This window comes from Hyperoodon ampullatus, assembly GCF_949752795.1.
Source record: "Hyperoodon ampullatus genome assembly, chromosome: 17".
Taxonomy (NCBI): Eukaryota; Metazoa; Chordata; class Mammalia; order Artiodactyla; family Ziphiidae; genus Hyperoodon; species Hyperoodon ampullatus.
Window position 1 is genome coordinate 28,199,165 of NC_136930.1, and position 23,711 is coordinate 28,222,875.

Here is a 23,711-nt window from a genome sequence, read left to right on the forward strand (position 1 = left end):
TTTATTTTTAATTGTTAACTTTTATTACAAGACAACCACAACTTCAGTAAAGAAGGGGTGGGATACAGAAAAAATGGAAGAGTGGGAGAGACATCATCAATATATCAATGCAAACCAAGACTTAAGCTTTTTGCAGAACAACAGAGCTTTCATTACACATAACAATTTCTGTGTGATTTTTAAAGATAGGTACTGTCCTGTGTACTTCTATATATATTATCTCCTTTGAGAAAGAAAGTTACCATAGGTACTTTATCATTAATGTTCCATTATGTGCTTAATCTTTATTTGGAACTTGGTGTGTTTTTAGAAGGCTATTTATTTTTCACAGTTCCTACTTCTACTTCTGACATCTGTTCATCAGACACTTCAGGGATGCAAATATTAAACAGCAATTGTAAATAACACGTCATCTTCTCAAACCAAAGCAACCTCAATTTAAATATATTAAAGGTATATAAAACAGAAGTCCACTGAGAATAAAGAGACACACATAGATATAATGCATATGTGGAGACTTCACCAAAGGTATCAAAACCAAGCACAGGCTGATGGCTATTGCTACCAATACAAATTCCAAAAACACCTGAAAAGAGCAAAAAAAATTTTTAATTAGATATGAAAACCCATTTAAGGTACTTACATATTTATGTAAACAAAAAATAAGATATAAGCTACTGATAAAAAATGGGTTAAATTATCCATGAGTTTAGATAAACCTGGCTTACTATTTAAGATGTTGAAAATTCTTATTGTTAGGGTGTTGGCTGTAGGGAATGAACATCTAGCATTTGACTGTTCGTGAGTGAAAATAATCATGACCATTTGCCGGTAGGATAAACATCTTCTGGTCTAGAAGGCATGAGTTCTTTAAGGGGGAGTTCCTAAGGCCCAAAGGAAGTCAAAACAATTTTCCCAGAAAAATATCTCAAGGCAGTAGGAAATTCATGTCAATAACACAGAGTATCCTCAGACCCTCTGTTACTCAAGTAGATATTGACAGGTAAATATTATGGCTTTGTAGGCTCAGTATATTAAAAACAAAACAAATCAAAATAAAAACTTTGGCCAAAACAATTCTCCTTATTTTTTGTGGATTTTTTTGGCTTCTGTTTTTGCCAAAAACCTTGAATCCCTATCCTTGGCACTTGCTTTGTGTTAGGATTTCAAGTGTTTTGCACCAAACATTACCCTACCTAGGGAGAAAATTCAGTAGCCAGTCACTTTTGCAATGTATTTAAGAGATAGATATGAATCTGTACCTCCAAAGTATAACACATCTAGTCACAATTTATTAAACCCTTTAATTAGAGGGTCATTCATTTGGGGTTTAAATCATTAAGAAACTCCTTTGAATTGGTAAAATACCCCTGAGAAAGATAACCTATCATCTCAGAGCTTACTATCAGTTATCCAAAAACTGAGAGATGAGAGAAGAGTATTCACGTGGGCATTAGAGACAAATTTCAACCACTTACGCTGTGGTTACCCTTGCCTTCTTTTTTGATGCAAATGAATATCAAATAATAATATAAATAATAATAACTATCAATGTGGCTCTGTATTGTTTGCATGCCTTAACTCATTTAATACATCCCACATTCTTAGGAGGTAAGCATTATTTATTCCCATTTTAGGTCTGAAGACCCTGAGGATCAGCCATTAAAAAACAAGATTCCCCTTCCCTATGTACTCTCTGAGCATAATCTGGAGGCCACCACGTAGCAATGATCATACTACGGTTTTGGTTCATCTGACTGTCTAGATAGATTATAGTCTGCCTGAATGCAGAAGCCAAGTCTTATTCCTTTCTGCACCCACAATACCTAGCAAGGTACTCAAATCATAGTGGCTTCTCAATAATTGATATAATTAGGGGATGGCTGGATGGAAGTAGAAGGAACTGAAAAGAAAAGATGGTTGTAAGTCAACCAAAGCTGATGATTAGAATGTTGCTTCCTCCCGGAGTACTTTCTTATATTTTGCACTTAGTGAGAGACAAACATCCTAAAGAGACTGCCTAGATTTGAATCTTGTCTCCACTCCATGCTGTGTGACCTTGGGCAAGTGACAAGTTTTATAGATCTATTTCCTTATCTTTAAAATGGGGATAACACTAGTATCCATCTTCTGTATTACTGAGAGAAATAATTTTGATAATCCAAGCAAAGGTTTTAACATCATGCTGAGCCAACCAAGCCTGTTTTACTATTCTGATAACCAAAGCATCAGGCCACATTTCTCCAACAGTTTCCTTATGCTGTCCAGTTTTTTCTTCTTTCCTTTTCTATGATTAAAGAGCACTCCTGTGAAACTCTTCCTCATCCAGACTGAAAGTAAGTTTAAATGTAAGTAGAATTGAAAGGATGGAATTTGTTGGTGATCAAGTTAAGCTGACATTTCAGGACAGGAGATGTTATAACTTGTGACCCCACAGCAGCACTTGCCTCTTCTTATTTCCCACCTGCAAAATCTGACCCTGACTGTGGAAGATACTGGTATGCAGTGGTAGCTAGCTACAGAACTAAACAAAGTAATCTCTGCTGAAAAGACTCATAATGATTTGTCTGACAGTCCAGAGGACTATCCTTCTCTCTAATAAACCAAACAGAACCTGAGAGATTTTATATTGAGTAAAATCTACCCAATAAAAATTAAAACTAAGACCAAATTATCTGTACATGCTTCACAGTTTGTTAGTAATAAAAAGATCTACTTGTAGACATTCTGAATATAGTCTTCCAATACATTTACACCCAGTATCTTTGATTTCACACAGAAAAAAATTCAAAAACTCACTTTTACCTTATAAGGTCGAGGTAGATTGAGCTTTTGGTATCTCAGTTTTAGTATTCCTGTCATTGATAAAGCAGACCAAATAGAAACTACAATATAAAGAGAGTTTATCAAATCAATTAGGTTTGTCAAGACAACCACAATGGACGCCATAATGACAAGTAGTAGCACAGACATAAATGGAGAGGAGTAAATATTAAGCATGTTAAACAACAAAGGCAGCTGGCCCTCTTGGCCTGCAATGTATATTACTCTTGACGATTCAAATACATTAATCAGAATGTTGCTAAATAATGAGGCAGAAATATCAAAAGGAATAACCCACATTAATGAGGGGATAACTCTATCAGCCCATGTGATAGCCAAAGCATCTGCAGAAAAACCAGAACACACAAAAGAAAATGTATTTAAAAAGAGAATGATAAAACTTTAAAAATTATTTTTAAATAAAAGCAGGACGTTTAAAAAGTCATTAAAAATTTGAATTTCATTTCATTTCACACTTCATTTCCTTATACATGTGTCCATTTTAGCTCTGTCAAACCAGTTATTATTTTATGTGTCTTCCCCAATAGACAAGGAATTTCACTTCTTGAGGGCAAAGATCATTTCCTTTCTATAAAACTAGTACTTCATTCAGTGACAGACATAGAGTAAATTTTCAATGATACTTGTGAAATAAATTGATTTTGTTGAATGGATGATTGAGTGAGTGCTTAAACTAAAACTAGTTTACAGAGTGCTGATAATTACAATCAGAGTGAAAAAAAAAGCATGGTGCAATGCTGCTGACACAGGAATGAGACTCACAAAGTTCCCATATCATGGTGCAATTTGAAATAGTTAACAGAAATAAAAATAAACCATATAGACAGGGAAAATATATTACACACAGATTAAAATACTTATGACATTTGGGCACTAGCCTAAACTATAGATCAGGGGCTCTCAGGGGAGGTGGTTTTGCTCCTCAGGGGTCATTTGACAAAGTCTGGAGACATTTTTGGTTGTCACAACTGAGGAGGTAGGAGGTTACTGCTGTCATCTAGTGGGTAGAGGCCAAGGATGCTGCTAAATATCCTACAATGCATGGGACAAAACAACAAAAAATGATATGGTCCAAAATGTCTAGTGCTAAGATTGAGAAACCTTGGTATTGACCAATCTTTAGAGAATATTGTGATTTTTTTACTTAAAGATGACGAGATCTTATGAACGCTAATTCAGTATAAGTCAGTAGATATAAAAGGCATCAGTGAAAACAATTATCCACAATCTATGTGAATCTATCTGAATCCAATTCATATTATGTAGGATATATAAGCTAGGATAGATCATTCAGACTCAGAAAAAAAAATTCTCAGTTTTTCAGTGGAAAGAGTGCAACACGATATTGTGTCCCTGGGGGTAGGGGTCCTCCGGGGTTATGGCAAAGTTGTTTTCCAGGGGAGCCTCCAGCACGTCAACACACTGGCTTATAACAAACAGTAAAATTTTTTCAATATGATGAAATTGAAATATCATCAGTGGTTCCTGTTCCTTAAAGTCTATTTTTTAAAGACCTTTCAAATAGCCTCAAGTGCTCTTTTCACTATTCTCTTTAATGCTATTCTATAATATTGGGTCTTGTTTTAAAATGTCTCCTGCCTCACTTAATATTTATTTTAAATAAGGTATTGTTGGTTATTCCTCCTGAACAGTCATACCTCCACATATTTTCCATTTTCAGACACATTTCAGAAATACTTCTTTCCAGTAGTGAAGCCCTTGTTCTCCTTTGATTTCTCATCCTTTTCAAACCTGGTGGGTTATAATTAGAGGAGGTTCTAGTTCAGCTCTGCTGCATAATCTTTATCTCTATCTTACAAGTGATTTTTTTTTCTTTTTCATTCCTTCTCTTATGTCATTTATTTTCTTTAAAAAATTATATTATATATACTTTTGATAAAAAGTAAAATAAATAACTCTAAAACACATAAAGTAAAAATGTGTCCCTTTCTTTGCCAATCCTTCAATCATACACCCAGAAGTAACTACTGTTAACATCTTTTTTGATATTCTTTCATAAATTTTCTATGCATATATAAGTATCTGTGAGAGGTATGTATATGTGTACATATATGTATTTGTGTGTGTGTGTGTGTTTGTGTGTGCTCCTGAATGGTTAATCTTACTTTTTTCACCTTCGAATATATATTGATCATATTAATACATATACATCCATCTAATTATCTTTAAAATTTTTCAGTATTCCATTATATAACTGCAACTTAAATTATTTACTATTTCCATATTGGTGGATTTTTAGGTTGTTTTCAATTTTTTACTAATTAAAAATGTTCTTTAATGAACACACTTGTGCCCTCAGGTGTTGGTGCACTTCTCCTCTGAGAGTAAATTCTTAGAAGTGGGATTTGTGAGTCAAATGGTACATACTTTTTAAAATAAGCTAGGTTTTACAAAATTACCCTCCAAAAATGATTGTACCAATTTGCTAGTAAGTGATTCTAACATTTTCAGTTTCCTCTCAAAGTACTTAATCACGCCTGGTTGACCAGCTATCTGCAGGCTGCTTCTGGTCAAAGAAACCTTCTTAGCCTCTGCTCCCAGACAATGTACTTACTCTTTTGGATTATCTTTTCCTAAGCCAATAGTCTCTAGTTTCAAGTATGACATGGAACCCTCAAGAACACCAAGCGGGAGCAACCCTGTCACCGGTGTGTTAGCAGGGCTTTCAGGAACTTTGAAATCCTCAGACTGAAAAAGCCAGGAACCTGTGCTCCTCACTATGACATTTCCACAAACCTCATTCTAGAGGGACAGGCTTCCCCCACTGTGCTGTAGAACTTACTCTATTTTTTCTTCTAAGAAAAACACACACATCCTAGATGCTCTATATCCCTTTGTAGCTTGTCACGTCTTTTAAATATACCCATTTGTCTGAAAACATTCACTCCTTAATCCTTAAAATTCCTTAATTTAGGAATCCATTTCTTTTGCTTATAATTTTTTCTCCTACTATATAAATTTTGCCGTTCATTAAAGAAAATTTGGAAAATTTAGTAAAGAATAAACAAAAATCATTTGTTTATCAATATCATTCCAACAGGTCATTATTAATTAGTTATTGATACTTTCTGTTTTATATTGTAATGTAGATCCTGCCTTTGCTCTCATTATTACATTATAAACAGTCTTTTTACTTTAAGTATTCTTCAAAAATATGATCTTGAAAAATCTCAGGATGGTCTATTATATACATTTCTATAAATTATTTATTTATTTCAAATTTATTGGGTATTTTGGTGGTCCTTAATTTTTTGCTCTCATAGGTAATGCTATGATGATTGTCCCTGTACATACATTTTTCATGTATAGCTCTGATTATTTCCTTAATATAATTTCATAATATAATAAAAGGTAAATATTTGAAATCAAAAATATTATTTCAGAATTTAAACAAGATCTAAGGATGATATGTCTAAAAGAGTTGTATCAATTATAGTCAAAACACTTCATGTGTCTTCCATACATGCCAAAACTAGTATACTGCCCACAAAAATGCTGCAACTGTTATGACACACCAGAAGAGATATTCATCATTTTTAACAACGAGTATGGCCAGAGCACTGGCCAAAACAGATGCCAGCTTCAGTGAACCATTACAGCTGAGCCAGCTGACCAACAGCCCAGACCACACCTGTACCTAGTTTCATAAATTTATTTTCTACATAATCAAAGTAGTTAATAAATCATTACTTGTTTTTGTCCAATTTAGCAATTGGTTTGTTCCCACAAATACTCAGAATCTTGACTATTTCTAGTGTACAGCTCCCTAACAGAGCTAGACCACTATGAATCAACACTGATACCATGCATATGACAGCTTCCTACATGGCAGTAACACAAGAATTGAGGCAAAGTGTGTTAGGACTTTTATATTAAACCTCCCTTAGATTTATTTCCAGTGCCCCAAAGACTTACCAAAACAGTAATAACTACTCAAAAGACATTAGTCCCAAAAGTACTGGCTGATAACTCAACGTTTAATGCTGATTTGAGGAAATTGCTGGTCTTTCATATTTCCTGTTCCTCGTTTCTTTCCAAATTTCCTTTTATTCCTTGAATCTGTTACTCACTTTTAAATGTATGTTTATTTCCTTAAGATTTTCCTATCCTTTCATTTTTTATTCTACAACTAGGGCCCTAAAATAGTTATCTTTTAGTCAAATTTCCAATATGTTCAGGGCCCTTTGTCACTATAAATTTTAGAGTTATTTATGGTAAATAACAACATTATATTACATATTAATCATATTAACTATATATATCACTTGACCATTAACATCTATTCTTTTAACTGCTAATGTCCTACATTTCAAGTTTATCATTCTTTACTTCACCTAGAAGAACATTTGGAAAATTCATGTTGTGAAATTTTTAGTAGATATAATATATGTATTATATATATTATAAGCACTGATTACACAGTGTCACTCTGGTGAGAAGAGATCATGAAAGGAATACTAACATTTTGAACCCAGTCTGCACCATATGCCATCATTATATATACTTTTCCATGTTATCAGAAAACACATTACCATGCTTAAATGTGAAACTCATTTCTAAGCCAAATCATGCTCTTTGGCCCCTCTGTTATTTTCGAAAATTACAAGTTGACTCTATAAAATAATGAAAAGCAAACAGCAGTCTCAACTGGTAAAATGATACTTACATATGCTAAAAGGACCAGAACTGTCCTTATTATTATCATTTATTGCCTTAGTTATTTACGTACAAACCTGAAGAGAGAATTTCCTTGGGTGTTAGAACAGTCAGGTAGGAAATGTTAACCAGTAAATAAACAATAGTCACCAGAGGGAATGCAGTAAATACGCATTTTAGAATTGTCTTCCTGGGTTGCTTCAGCTCCCCTATAACACGCAAAAGAGCAAAATCACAACTGGTAAAACTTATGCCTTAAATTAACCTTTAAAATTGCTTCATGTATCAAGCGTTGGGCTGGACTCTTCCTATCCACCCCAGCCACCACCACCACCACACGCGCATGCACGCACACAGTAGGAACTGCTACACATACACCTCCCTTCAGAGCTTGGTGATAAATGAAAAAAAAAGGGGGTTAATGTTTTCATTTCCCCCATAGATGGTAAAATTTCTGAAGAAATGCACAAGAATGAAAATGAAAGCTTAGCCCCTAAGACCCTGTAGGTTCGGCATCTACCTGTGTCTTCAGTCTCCTTTGTTAGGTACTAGGTAATGAGTTTGAGTAGTGGGAATACAGTGGTGAGCAAAAACAAACATGAAGCTCAACATTAAGAAGAGGACCTATGATTAATTCAATAATCACCTAAAGAAAAGTTAAAATAGTGACTGTGGTAAGCGTCCATGTGAAAAGAGAGAAAAGGCTGTGAGAATACAGTATATGACAAGTTGATGATCCCCTTTGCTCTCCGTGTTACATGCACACTGGTCTTCTCTCAGTTTCTCAAAAGTGTCGTGCTCCTTGTTGCCCTCAGCCCATTCTCTCACGTGGAATGTTCTTTCCTTTTCTAGTTGCCTAGTTGACACTTACCCTTCCTTCAGCAATCATAACTTCTTCTGGGAAAATAGGAGCTAAAAATCTCCTAGTCTAACAAAATTGTCCTATTATACATTCTCATAGCATTTGTGAAAAGAGTAAATGAGTCCGTCATAAATACTCTCTCCCTGTAGTCTCTTTACCTTCCCTTTATGCCAATATTAAGTGCAGAAAAGACGTTGTGATTTAGCATCATATATAATGATTTTCCAGGATAGTCTTATTCTCAAGTATTGTCCCATTTGTGACACCATTTTCCCCAGCCTCACCATTCTCTGAGGATTATCCCTGACATAAAGAATTGAACATTATAACTATGTGTACACAATGTGACTCTGTGCCCCGGTAATAGGTAATAGGACCAAGCACAGACCTCTGACTCACTGGAAACCAATCATTGCCAGTACACGAGAAGATTTCTTTCAAGAATTTGAACTATATGTCAACAAAACTGAGAGAATCAGGAAAGAAACACGTAATGGCAGCACAAAAATCCAGCTAATATCTCTAGTTTTTAAGTTCTAGAGCTTCCCTAATTCCTGTTGTTCCTGAAGACTGGTTGCTCAGGTCTTCCTTGAAATACAGCATTATTCTTGCAGCAAGTTCCCCTTTGCTAGTTTAAGCTAATGTGTGTGGGTTTCTGTTACTTAAAGCTAAATCCCTCTGACTAATAAATATTTGTCCTTTGACAAATGTCAGATTCCTTCCATCTGCATCTGCCCAAAGGTTGAATGTAATGCCCATGGCATACACAAATATGAGCTGATTAAGTACTTGATGAGTAAAGAATTAGAAAACTCTCATTTAAATACTGTCTGAACCACTTAACTATTTATGGGCTTCTGGACAATGTATTGCCTGTCAAGATTTCAATTTCCTTACCTGTATATCGGGGAAATGGAAAATACAGAGACAATAAAATTCCAATCAAATGCCTAGCACTTAATAAGTTATTAATGACTACGGTTATTAGTTAAAGCTTTTGGGCAAGCAGAAGGGCTACTTTTTATGATTACCTGTACTTTCCTCTGGGCCTTTTGCTCTTTCTTGTTATGTATTAGATTGTTACGGAGGATATAGGAATATAATACAATATAATATACAATATAATAGCTAGACAGGTAGTGAATATCCTTGGTTTTGAACTTAAAAGATGGCTGTTCCTATGGTAGGCAAAGTCAGCTGCCTACAAATTATTATTTTACTGGTAAAAGTGTTACTTAGAAGTTAGTTATACTTAAAATTTATTAAGTGAATTAACAATCCCAGCATACACTGAAATTCCTTCAGCTTTTGTTTACTGCTAGCTGGTTTTCAAGTATTCTGTAATAATTGATAAGTTAGCAAATTTTATTAATCTGTTTTCAGCAAAGTCATCTAGCAATGAAACATCTTTGGCAATGGAACAAGATGAAATTGGCACAGATAGACGCCAAAGATAGCTCTTCTATCCTTAAAAGAGAGAGAGACAAAATGAGAGAGAGAGAAAAAGAAAATTTTTCTCATTATGCTAGCCTCTCAAATTGCAGTGACCCATTTACTCATAAAAGACTAATCTCTTATAGCTTTCTTTTCTCAGTACTTCACTTTTAAATTCAAAGCCAAATTTCCTCTCATGCTCAAAATTCACCAATGACCTCTTAAAATTTTTTTCTGATCAGTTCTCACACTCTTCAATTTCTGAAGCATTTCACCATGTTGATTTCACCCCCTTTTGGAAACATGGTGATTTTCTTTCATAGTTCTCTAAACTTCCCCTGGCTTCTTCAGCAGATCCTCTTTCTCCACCTACTGCCTAAAAGTTGGCATTCTCCAGTCATCTGTCTCCAGTCCTATGCCAGCTTGTTCTACCTCTCTCTAGGTGCTTGGCTTAACAATCGTATCTATCATCAAGCCCATCAGATGGAAAGCATTTTTGCAGTCACCCAAGATTGTGTGCCATGTCTTATACACACCTGCACACTTCTAGTCTCCACAGCTTCACTCAGATTTTTCTACTGCTAGAATTTTTTGGATTCAATGAAAATTGCTACCTTTTCCACTTGATGACACAGCAAAAGGTGATTTTATCTTCGACTGAATTTCCATAGTAATTATATTTTTCCCTTGTAGCCACTTATTAAATACTATCATGCCATTATTTGCTCATAAGGCACAGAATTATAGTGATTTTAAGTGATAATGCCCATTTTTCAAATGAAGGAGAAAAAAAAAGTAAGTCCAGAGAGTTAAAGATACTTGCCAACCTAGTAAGTGGCAGAAGTCAGGCCAAAATCTAGGTATTGCCACTTTTACTAGACTATAAGCCTTTTTGGGGTAAAGACTACATCTTACTCATCTTCAGGCTCTAATACAGGACTTTAAAAATAGTCAGTGTTTAAAAAAATATCTGCTGATCGAGTGATTTAATGAGTGATGGACCCATCAGTCACTACAGGGGGTACTAAGATTAAAGGAAAAATTTGTTCAATAGTAGAGCGTCTGCTTCATGTTTAAATGTCAAAGAAAAAAACTGATAAAATGGTTGACTTTGAGAAACATGAAATAAGTGTGCAAGTTTCCTGAGGAGGTGAGAGGGAAAGGATACAGGTAGAGTTCAAGGGAAGAGACTGACTTTGAAAGTGGAGAGAAAACTTTTGTCCTGACATTGAAGGGAAGAGTATTAAGTCCAGCCTTAGAGCAATCAAGGATTTCTATGATTCTATTCTTTTTAAAAATACTTAAGAGCCTGGGTGTGTCGCACCCACCCATAACACAAAAATAGTCTGCATTGGATTATTCTTGGATTCACAGTTTCATGGAAGGGGAGTGTTTCCACAACCCCAGAATTCATCCATTAATAGAATAAAAACTAGGTTTACATGGAGATCCCATATCTGTGGTCCCGGAATAGAAAGCTGAAAAAGAGAAGTTATTCAAGAAAATAAATACTTTGGAATAACTGTGGAAAAAATTAAGAGTAGGTGATAAGTGCAGAGCTGGCATATCTTGATCTGATTTAGAAAATAATAAGGAAGAAAAAATAGATTGAATCATTTATTTTAAATGAAACACAAAATATAATAAAAGATGTGCATTTCACATGGCATGCAATAAGTCATGGCTTGAGATTTCTTTTCTCAAGGTATTGTTGGTTACCTGCTATATACATAGAGTATCCTCCACCTGAATATGAAAAATATCCTTGGAAGACAGCTTCTGTAAACTGGGAGGCTTCTGGAAACTCAGCACCGAAGGAGTTCTAGATTCTGCTTCCTCCCTCTCACCAGCAACACTACTCCACTTAGGGAAATAAGGCTGAGTATGGCCATTTTCAGCACGGTGCTGGATATCTGAAGCCAAGTCACCCCTTTCACACCACGAAAATTCAGGATTCCCAAAATCCACAATATGGCCAGGGCCAGACATTTCTTTGGCAGCTTTGGAGCAGAGAAGCTGGGATAAAAAGGCTGGATGCTGTACCCAGTGAGGAGCGGAGCTTGACTGGCAGCTAGCCCTGGCCCCAGAAACAAGGTTATCCAGAGGTTCAGGAAAGAGATCAAGTTGCCAAAACATTTCTTGAGACAATAGTAGTGAGCTCCACAGCATGGGAAGGTTATACCTATCTCTGTGGAGCAGAGAGAGGTCATAATGGACAATAAGGCACAACCAGCCCAGACGCACAGGGAGAGCCCCACGTTCATGCACGAGTACTTCAATACCCCTTTGGTGGCCACAAAAATGCCTGCTCCAATTATATTAACATAATTATATTAATTATATTTAATTATATTAATTAAAAAAACTTGTGCTCCAGGAATATCCAAATACGCTCTTGAGAGGACATGGGGAGGGGGAAGGGTAAGCTGTGACAAAGTGAAAGAGCGGCATGGACATATATACACTACCAAACGTAAGGTAGATAGCTAGTGGGAAGCAGCCGCATAGCACAGGGAGATCAGCTCGGTGCTTTGTGACCGCCTGGAGGGGTGTGATAGGGAGGGTGGGAGGGAGACGCAAAAGGGAGGGGATATGGGAACATATGTATATGTATAACTGATTAAATTGTTATAAAGCAAAAAAAAAAAAAAAAAATACGCTCTTGAGCTGTATCTTCCTCTCTGCATCCATTGTAATTGAAGAATTTTAAAATTTTATTTATAAATAAATTTTATAATTAAATTTTATAAATTTTATAAACAAATTTTATTTATTTCTTGCCTATGTTGCTGGAAAGGATGTTCATGGATTCTCTGAAATAAAAGAGTGCTGCCCCATTTTTACACCGTTGTTAAATATAGCCTATGTTCAATCATTAACAAAATATATGTGATGCATCCAAGTGAAATAATGTAAGATTACTTGGAAGGGTTTAAGTTTGACTTGTTTTTTTACATTATTATCAAAATAATACATTCAGATGGAAAAAAAGGAGTTCAATAAGACAGGGTATTACAGCAAAAAGCAGGGGTTTCCTGCTCTACTTCACTCCTTCCCAAACAGATTCCCAGTTCTTTTCTCTGGAAACAACCATTTAAAAGTATATATGGTTTGGGTTCTTTTTGGTGGTTGCTTCCACAACTCTAAACAGTATGAAAAGACTTTTATTCTTAAATATCTCTACTTAAGAAAGTGTCCGTTGACTTCCTCCCATGAACACTGAGGAATTAGCTCAGTTACTATCCTCTCACTTACTCTACTCCCTCTTCCTCCCATTTTTTACCATCAAGCTTTCAAGAAACCAAGTATTTACCTTTAATCAATTCATGGAAACCAATTAACAAGGTGAGGGAGTGAAAGGCCCTGCAACATAACCCTGTCCCCTAAACAGCCATCATTCTGGTTTCCTGGGTCACATGCAGAAAGATGTGGACAGGAAGTATAGGATGAGGCCTGACCCCCATGGACAGAAGGCAAGAGGATCCTGATCATCTGAGCAAGGTCTGAGCCTTAATAGCTCTTATATATGTTGACTCTACAATGCAAAGTGTTGTCCTGAGCATTTCTAAAGCCTCATAAGCTTGGAGCACACCCCCTGCCTCGGAAGTAAATTATTTCCAAATTAGCCTTTACGAGTAAATGAAAATGAAATTGTTTATGTTTTTGCTTTGGTTGTGGGTAAACTGGCTATTTTCTGCAGATTGCATCTGATCCGCCAGAAAGTCCAGTAATAATATTGTACAGATCCAAATAAACATGAGCGAGTTCACTACCGAAATGAAAGCATGCCTCCCATCCTATCCCAGAGAGAAGGACCTAGGAGTGAGGGAAGGAGACCAGAAAGCTCACCTTAAAATAGAAATACAGTATGTGAAATAAGCCACACACAGAAAGACAAGTATTGCATGATTCCACTTATACGAGATACCTAAAATAGTCAAATTCATAAAGTCAAAGACTGGAATGGTGGTTACCAGGGGCTGAGTCCAGGGGGGAAATGAGTAGTTGTTAATTAACAGTCATAAAATTTCAGCTATGAGTAAGCTCTAGAGATGTACAGCATTATAACTACAGTCAACAATAACGTACACTGAAAATTTAAGAGGATAGATCCCATGTTAGGTACTTATCACAATAAAATATTTTAAAAGAGGGTAAAATATAATTTAACACATGGAAAAAAACAAACAAAGTAGAAGCAGGGGGCAGAGTTAGCCAATGTCCTGTCAATCAATCTCCCACCTACCTACTTTCAGGAGAGACAGTGAGTGAATCCACGACCCATGCCTTGGATTTCACAGCAGGAAGATAGGAATAGAGACAGAACTATGGCTCCCAAATAGCAGTGTGGTAGCTTTGTAGTGTATGAACTACACATTTGGTTATGCTAAACTACATTTCCCAAATTTCTCAGTTAGAATGGACCATAAGGAAGATTCTTGTGTGAGATTTAGAAAGCAGAAGCGAAGCAGCAGTCACTTTGATGTTTCACACTGACAAGGAAGCCCTCCTTGACCAAACTTAAATCAGGCTCGTTTGAGCCTTCATCCACGGCCTGCTCAGCACAGTTTAGCAAGAATACCGACACCCTTGCTATCTAATCAAGTTCCTTTTAGTCCTTCTCCATTCACTGACTCCCTCACTCTGCCCATGGCTATAAATTCCCAGGTGTCTTTGCTCTATTTGGTGTCAAGTTCATTTCTAGACTGAAGTCCCTTTCCCCTATGGCAGTAGCTCAAATAAAATCTGCCTTGCCATTTGTAACCAGCATTCTCGGCAATTTTTCTTTTACAATATGCATTGTGTTATACATGATGGCCCACCCCTTTGCTGTAATTGTCATATATCTGCTGGCTTATCTCTCTAGCATGAGACGGTAAGCCTGTAACTCTTCCACCTTCATCAAGATCCTCCTTCAGCTGCTCAACTTCTGGGCCTGGTATGTGTTTAGTTCCACCAAGAAGGGCCCCAACTTCTACAAGATGTCCACACCATCAAGGTTAGTGGTAATAAAAACTGGCAGATTTCAGTTCATCTTTGTAGGCTCCAGCTTGTTCTTGTTTTCCTTCACTTTTACATGCATCACCCCTTCTGGATGACTTGAACTTCAACTTCCCAGCAGCAGACTTGAGGACAACACCCTTAATAGAGACTACTTAATCAGCTCCCACAATTACATAAGGTCAATCTCTAAGCAAATCCTTTTAGTTTTTATAGATAGAGATAGCAATAGAGATTCAGATAAAGAAATAAAGATAAATAGATATAGATAGATCTACACATAGATATAGAAATAGATGTAGATACAATTTCCTAGTGGTTCTGCTGCTCTAATTGATACAGAGAGCAAAAGGCTATGGCATTTCATGCATCCCTGGAGTTTAATAGTATTCAGGTATGAATGTGACACTGAAAACTAAGAGTGTAAAACAAGAAACTTGGGCTGTAATATCAACCCGCATTTCTGGCTTTCTCAGGACTATCAGATAGTCTCCAAACTCAGGGGAAACACTCTTTGAAATGGGACCCCTACTTTAAGGGGGGTATTCTTGAAGATTCTATGTGAGGCTATTCCATCAAAGGGGAGAATGTGTAAGTCATCCAATATTAGGCTCACTGGCACAGCACCTCCAGTGCCCAGAGAATTATCTTCCACATAGCATGTAGGTGAGCTCAGTCCTTAGACAGAAATTCTGCAAAGTTAAATGAGAAACTGCCATGCCCATGCCTTTTCACACATGACCTAAGAAATAGGAGATTGGGAACAGCAGAGAAGAGACATTTCAAAAGACTAAATTTTGCAGCGAGATGCCACCCTGAAGGGTTTACAGTGTTTTTTCTGTTTATCATTATTTTTCTTTTTCTATAATTGCCCTCGTAAGAGAAGATCTGTCATGAAGGCAGACCTAACGGTGTCAGTCTTGTTGAGTGTATATCATTACCTCAACTGTACAGATATGCAATAAAAAGCTTACAGAGGTAAATGAACTTGTCCAATTCATAGGCCTCCAATCCTGTGTTACTTCATGTTCTTAATGTCTAATTCTACTTTTTGTAGCCCTGATTTAAAATATAAGTAATGTCAGATTGAGGATCCCTATATGTCTGCTCTTCCATAAAAGCAACAAAATACTGAAAATTTTGTCAAAATCATCTTTTTCTGTACTTTAGAAACTAACCCAAGACCTGCCTCAATCTAGGGAGAATTTATTCAAGAAAAACTTCTGAACTTCCATTAGAATAGTTGAGTTTGTGGATTTTTAAATTTGGCCTGTTCCCATCCTCCTTCCCCTAACTCTGAACTAGTCTTGAAAACCAGCAGCCCTGACATATTGTAGCTGTAAAAATGAACAGTGTTGCAGCCACTGAAAAGGGGCAAACCAGGAGCTCCTCCAAGAGCACCATCTCCAGAGCATTCTTCTTACTGGACTTATCTCTTGGCTGCTTGAAAAACCCCATATGCAGGGCTCGGAAAAATCCCTCTCAGCAGAGTATTTAACTCAAGCAATCAACTACAATTGTTGAACACAGCAACAGCCTAAGGCAGCAATGCCAGTTCAGGGGAAAAAAATTCCAGCCTAAAATAGGAAATGTCCAGAAGGGCCTTTGGAAATAGCTTATATATTCTTAAATATCTAGAAGGCCATGTGCACATTCAGGGCTGTATAAATGCCCAGGAAAGACCTAACAGGGCTCCAAGCTCTCACCTCTGGCTGATACTGAGGCCCTGTGAAAACCGGAAATGAAGTGTAAGTTAGTCTAGTAATTTGCCTGAGCATAAAAGGAGTGCCTCAACCCACACGGAGAGCTCCTTAGCAAAGACTGGAAGGCTTATTGGTCCCAAGTATTTATGGGAATCTCTGATCAGTCATTAGCTGACTACTAAGCCCACCTAGTAGAGAACACAGTGGCTGCACACTAGGGAATACAAACTGTATTTGTTTATCAGGGCTGCCAAAAACGAGGTGTCTTAAAACAACAGAAATTTATTGTCTTATTGTTCTGGAGGCTAGAAGTTCAAAATCAAGATCTCAGCAGGGCCACACAATCTCTGACATCTCTAGGTGAGAATTCTTCCTCATCTCATCCAAATTTGAGTGATTTCTGGCAATCCACAGAATTTCTTGGTTTGCAGGTGCAAGACTCCAGTTACATGCTCTTTTCTTCCTGTGTATTCATATGTTCTTTTTCCTCTGTGCCTTTCTTGTTTCTTCATGAGTCACAAAAATATTTTTTGAAACTGGACATTTTAGATAATGTGAATGTGGCAACTCTGGAAATCAGATCCCCCCTCCCCAAAGTTTGTTGTTATTGTTGTTATTGCTGCTGGTGTGTGTATGTGTGTGTGTGTGTGTGTGTGTGTGTATGTATGTGCTTAATCACTTTCCTAGACTAATTCTATAAAGTTTATATTATGGGTTGAATTGTGTTACTCGAAAAGACATGTTTAATTCCCAATACCTGGTACCTCAGAATGTGATGATATTTGGAAATAGGGTCTTTACAGAGGTAATCAATTTAAAATGAAGTCATTAGGGTGGGCCCTAATCCAGCATGACTAGTGTCCTTTCAAACTGATGAAAAACCAATGAGCCCCAAATAGAATAAACTTAAATAAGTCCATACCCTAGCACATTATAATCAAACTTAGATTCTTGAAACCATCAAAAGAAAAATGCTCATAATGTATAAGAAATTCTCAGTAAGATTAATGCTAACTTCTCATTAGAAAATATTGAGGCCAGAGGCAGTGGAATGATACAATCAAAGTGCTGGGGGTGGAGGGGGGAAGATTGTCAATCAAGAATTCTATATTCAGCAAAACTATTCCTCAAAATAGTGAGAGAAATTAAGATATTCCAAGATAAACAAATGCTGAGGGAATTCACAACTACCAGCTCTAATGGGAATTTTTCAGTCTCAAATGAAAAGACGCTAGATGGTAACTCAAATCCACATGAAGAAATAGATTATCAGTGAGGATAACTACATAGATAAATATAAAACACAATACAAATGCAATTTTTGAAACTTTTTTCCTCTATCTGATTTAGAAGACAACTGTATAAAGCAATTAATATAAATGTGTGTTGATGGTCTTATAATGTTTAAAGATATAATTTATATAACAATAATATCACATAGGAAAAAAGAGGGAATGCAGCAAAATTCTTCTCCATTAGAACAAAGGTTCTGTATGCTACTGAAATTAAGTTAATATTAATCTAAATTAGATTGTTCTAAGTTAAGGAGCCAGATGTAATCCTCAGGACAAACACTAAAAAAAATAACTTTTAAAAAAGAGTAAACAGAAAAAGAGAGAATTTAAATGGTACATTAGAAAATATCTATTTAACACAATAGAAGGTAGTAATGGAGGAACAGAGGAATAAAAAAGACATATAGAAAACAAACAGGAAAATTGCAAACATAAATCCTACCTTATCAGCAGTTACATTAAATGTGAATAATTAAATGCTCTGATCCAAAATGCAGAGACAGGCATGATGGAATATTTTTTAATGATCCAATTATATATGGTACATAGGAGACACTTAGATTCAAAGACACAAATAAGTTAAAAGATACATAATGCAAATGGTACCCAAGAAAGAGCTGGAGGGGTTATACTAATAAAAGACAAATAGGCTTAAAAAAAATGCTACTAGATAGGAGAAACATTTTATAGCAATAAAAAGATTGACTTACAAGAACAAATAATAATTATAAGCACCTAATAACTGAGTCCCAAATATATGAAACTAAAATTGACAGAATTGGAGGTGAAAACAGAAAATTCAACAAAGTTGCTCTCGGGAATTCCCTGGTAGTCCAGTGGTTAGGACTCTGGGCTCTCACTGCTGAGGGCCAGGTTTCGATCTCTGATAGGGGAACTAAGGTCCCACAAGCCGCACGGCATGACCAAAAGAAAAAAAAAAAAAAAGAGTTGAAAAAAATCGTTGCTCTCAAAAATTGATAGAAGAACTGGAACAAAAATCAAAAAGAATTTATACAACTTAAAAATATCAACCCACTTAACCTAACACCCATCATCAGCAGAATATACATTATTTTCAACCACACATGGAACATTTTCCAAGATAGATCATACGTTAAGTCATGAAATAAATATTAATAAATTTAAATGGATTTGTCATACAAATAGAGTTAAATTAGAAATCAAAAACAGAAGGAAGCTACAACAATCAAGACTGTGTGGTATTGGCTAAAGAATAGACAAATAGATCAAGGGTACAGCATAGAGATCCCAGAAATAGACCCACACAAATACAGTCAACTGGTCTTTGACAAAGGAACAAAGGCAATTCAATGGAGAAAAAAGAATCTTTTCAACAAATGGTGCTGAAACAACTAAACATCCAAATGCAAAAAAAAAGAATTCAGACACAGACCATACACATTTCATAAAAATTAACCCAAATATATCATAGACCTAGATATAAAACACAAAACTACAAAACTCTTAAAGACAATGTAAGAAAAACCCTAGGTGACCTTTGGCTTAGTGATGGCTTCTTAGACACAACACCAAAAACACAATCCATGAAAGAAAAATGTGATAAATTGGACTTTTCCTAATTTAAAAACTTTGGCTCTGCAAAGACACTGTTAAGAGAATGAAAAGACTAACCACAGACTGGAAGAAAATATTTGCAAAATACATATCTGGTAAGGTACCAAAATATAGAACTCTTAAAACTTAGCAATAAGAAAGCAAACAACCCAATTAAAAAGTGAGCAGAAGAACTGATCAGATACCTTATCAAATAAGATATACAGATGGCAAATAAGCATATGAAGAGATGCTCCACATCATATGTCATGAGAGGATTGCAAATTAAAGTACCACTACACACCTGTTAGAATGGCTGAAATCACTGACAACAGCACTGACAGCACCAAATGCTAGTAAGGATGTCGGGCAATAAGAACTCTCATTTATGGGGCTTCCCTGGTGGCGCAGTGGTTGAGAGTTTGCCTGCTGATGCAGGAAACACGGGTTCATGCCCCGGTCCGCGAAGATCCCACATGCCGCGGAGCGGCTGGGCCCGTGAGCCATGGCTGCTGAGCCTGCGTGTCCGGAGCCTGTGCTCCGCAACGGGAGAGGTCACAACAGTGAGAGACCCGCGTACCACAAAAAAAAAAAAAAAAGAACTCTCATTTATTGCTGGTGAGGATGCAAAAATGGTATAGCCACATTGAAGACAATTTGACAGTTTCTTTAAAAACTGAACATTGGCTTACCATATGATCCAGCAATTGCACTCCTTGGTATTTACCGAAATGAGTTGAAATCTTATCTCCACACAAAAACCTGCCCACGAAGTTTTATTCATAACTTAGCTAAAACTTGAGGGCAACCAAGATATCCTTTAGAGGTGAAAGAATAAACATCTGTGGTATATTAACGGAGTATTGTTATGTGGTATACAATGGAAAACCATGCAGCAATTAAAAGAATTGATTAGACATGGAGAAACCTTAAATGTATATTGCTAAGTGAATGAAACCAATTCAAAAACACTACAAAATACATGATTCCAACTGTTGAGAATTTAGCTAAGCTACTCCATGGTATTGCAGCCTTGGCATCCATTTTTTTGGTCAAGAAACTTGCAGGGGTCTTAAACTGGCATTAGCTCCTCATGCAAGAACATTGCCCAGATAACAGCCTGCAGTCACAAGTAAATGTAAGTTCTCAGTATGACTTCCCCAACAGCCCTTGTGATAAACAGTCACCCCTCCTCCCAGAGCCTTCCCCTTGTGTACCCCTTAGATAAGACAGTTGGGGAGCTTATCAAAGCCCTACTCTTTTTGGTTTGAATTGACCAATATGACTTAGCTTGGAAACCCCAAAGCACTCCACCCATGGACCTTAATAAAGGCACATGTCCCACATCCTGTCACTCTCTCTGCCTACACCATGCCTTGACCTCCCCATGTGGTCCTTCAACATATGCTGTGTACTTTCTCCAGGACCTGTGAGCAATAAACTTCTCTATTTCAATTCCCTTGTGGTCATTTGTTGAACCAGGGCTCACCATCTGCCATCACAGGACTCAACAAAACCTAATTTAATGTTTATTAACTTCACAGCAATGCCATTCTGGAAAAGGCAAAATTACTGAGACAGTAAAAAGACAAGTGGCTTCCAAGGATTTGGAAGGAGGGAAGGATCAATGAACAGGTGTTGCACAGGTAATTTGGGGGCAGTGAAACAACTTGTATGACACTGTGATGGTGGATGCATTTGCAAAAACCCATAGGATATACAACATAGAGTGAACACTAATATAAACTATGGACTTCAGTTAATAACAATTTATCAGTATTGGCTCATCAAATGTATTTCTTACAGTAGATCCAACAATTGCTGGATCACATGGCAAGCCAATTTTTAGTATTAAATAACATATTAACAAGATGTTAATAATAGAGTAATCTGTGTAGAAGGGTTAGAGGTGAGTGGTGGGGGGGAGGGGTATGTGGGAACTCTCTGTACTTTCTGCTAAATTTTTCTGTAAATCTAAAACTGCTCTAAAAAATAAAGTCCATTAACTTTTTAAAAAAGGTACAACAAGCTTGCTGGATACAACATCAATTTACAAAAATCAATTGTATTTTGATACATGAGCAAAATTAAGAATAAAATTTCACTCACAATAGCACCAAAAAGAATAAAATACTTAGGAATATATTTAACAAGAGAAGTGCAAAGCATACACTAAAAATCATAAAACTTTGCTGAAGTAAATTAAAGAAGACCTAAATAAATAGTCATTCTATGATTATGGATTAGAAGACTCAATATTGTTAAGATGGCAGTTCTCTCCCAAACTGATCTATAGATTCAACACAATCCCTATCAAAAAACTTTTTACAGAGATTGACAAAGTCAAAAATTTATATGAAAATGCAAAACACCTAATAGCCAAAATAATTTTGAAAATAAGAACAACGTTGAAGAACTTCCACTTCCTAATTTCAAAACTAACTATAAAAGCTAAAGTAATCAAGACAGTCTGGTATTGGCATATAGACATGTAAATATAATTGACCCTTAAATAACACAGATTTGAACTGTGAGGGTCCACTTATATGCAGATTTTTTCAATAGTATGTACTACAATACTACACAATCTGTAGTTGGTTGAATCCACGGATGTAGAACTGCAGTTAAGAAACCTTGGGTGTAGAGGGCAGACTCTAAGTTATATGTGGATTTTCAAATGTGAGGAGAGCCAGTGGCCCTAACCTGCTGTGTTGTTTAAGGTCAACCGTATACAGATTAATGGAAGAGAATTGAGAGCCCAGAAATAAAGCCTTATATTTAAGTCAACTGATTTGTTTTACAAAGATGCCAAAACAAATCACTGGTGGGGGAAAGGATAGTCTGTTCAACAAATGGTGCTGGGACCATTAGATCCACACACAAAAAGATAGACTTCATCTCAGAATAAACACAAAATTAACTCAAAATGGATTATATACTTGAATGTAGGATTTTAACTCTAACAAATAAATGAGTTAAATACTAACTTATTTATTTATAATAAATAATAAAAAAATAAATAAATAAGTTAACCAGTAAAACTTTTAGAAGAATATGTAAAAGAAAATCTTGTGTTAGGGAAAGACCTTGTGTTAGGGAAAGACCAAAAGAATGATTCATAAAATTTAAAAATTATTAAATTGGACCTCATCAAAGTTTAAAACCTTTGCACTTCAAGAGGCACCATTAAGAAAATGAAAAGACAAGCAATAGATAGGAAGCAAATATTTTCAAAACACATGCCCAATAAAGGACTTATACACAGAACCTATGAAGAATGCTGACAACTCAATAATAAGATAATCCATCAGAAATGGTCAAACTTGTGAACAGTCCTTTATGAAAGAAGATACAGGAATGGATGAAGAAAAAATGGTACATGAAAAGATGCTCAACAATATCATGCATTAGGGAAATGTAAATTTAAAGCACCATTTCACGTCCACCAGAATGGCTCTAATAAATCAGACTGACATTAACAACATGTTATGTTGACATTAACAAGGATGTGGCAAGGATGTGGACAAACAGGAACCCTCCTATGTTGCTGGTGGGAGTGTAAAGTAGTGCAGGTATTTTGAAAAACAGTTCAGTTGTTTCTCAAAATGTTAAACATTAAACTACCATATCACCCAGCAATTCTACTCCTAAGTCCAAGAGAAATGAAAATATATATCTGCACAAAGACTTACACAAACCTAGGGGTAAAACGGGAATAAAGACACAGACCTACTTGAGAATGGACTTGAGGATATGGGGAGGGGGAAGGGTAAGCTGTGACAAAGCGAATGAGAGGCATGGACATATATACACTACCAAACGTAAGGTAGATAGATAGTGGGAAGCAGCCGCAGAGCACAGGGAGATCAGCTCGGTGCTTTGTGACCGCCTGGAGGGGTGGGATGGGGAGGGTGGGAGGGAGGGAGATGCATGAGGGAAGGGATGTGGGAACAGATGTATATGTATGACTGATTCACTTTGTTATAAAGCAGAAACTGATTAAAAAAAAAGACTTACACAAAAACATTCATAGCAGCATTATTTATAATAATCAAAAATTGGAAACAATCTAAGCATCCATAAACTGGTGAATAGATAGGGAGAAAATGCAGTATATCCGTACAATGAAATACTATTCAGCATTGAATAGAACAACCCCTACTGATACATGGTACATCATGGATGAGCCTGAAAAACATTGTGCTAAATGAAAGAAGCTAAACAAAAAAAACCACAGATCGTATGATTCCATTTACATGAAATGTGTAGAAAAGACAAGTTTACAGAGATAGAGAGTAAATTAGTGTTTGCCTGAGGTTA

General features: G+C 36.3%; 1 protein-coding gene across 1 annotated transcript in view; it reads right to left on the bottom strand.

The window, feature by feature from the left end:
- Positions 1-314: 314 nt before the first annotated feature.
- The window catches only part of SLC7A13 (solute carrier family 7 member 13), a gene marked incomplete at both ends in the record, with an annotated part of 29,744 nt that continues 6,347 nt past the window's right edge, over positions 315-23,711 (bottom strand). Inside the window, 7 exon segments of the mRNA XM_079722144.1 lie at positions 315-442; positions 445-586; positions 2,806-3,167; positions 7,599-7,730; positions 11,537-11,628; positions 11,630-12,132; positions 14,641-14,792. Coding sequence (XP_079578270.1) covers positions 315-442; positions 445-586; positions 2,806-3,167; positions 7,599-7,730; positions 11,537-11,628; positions 11,630-12,132; positions 14,641-14,792 — 1,511 coding nt within the window.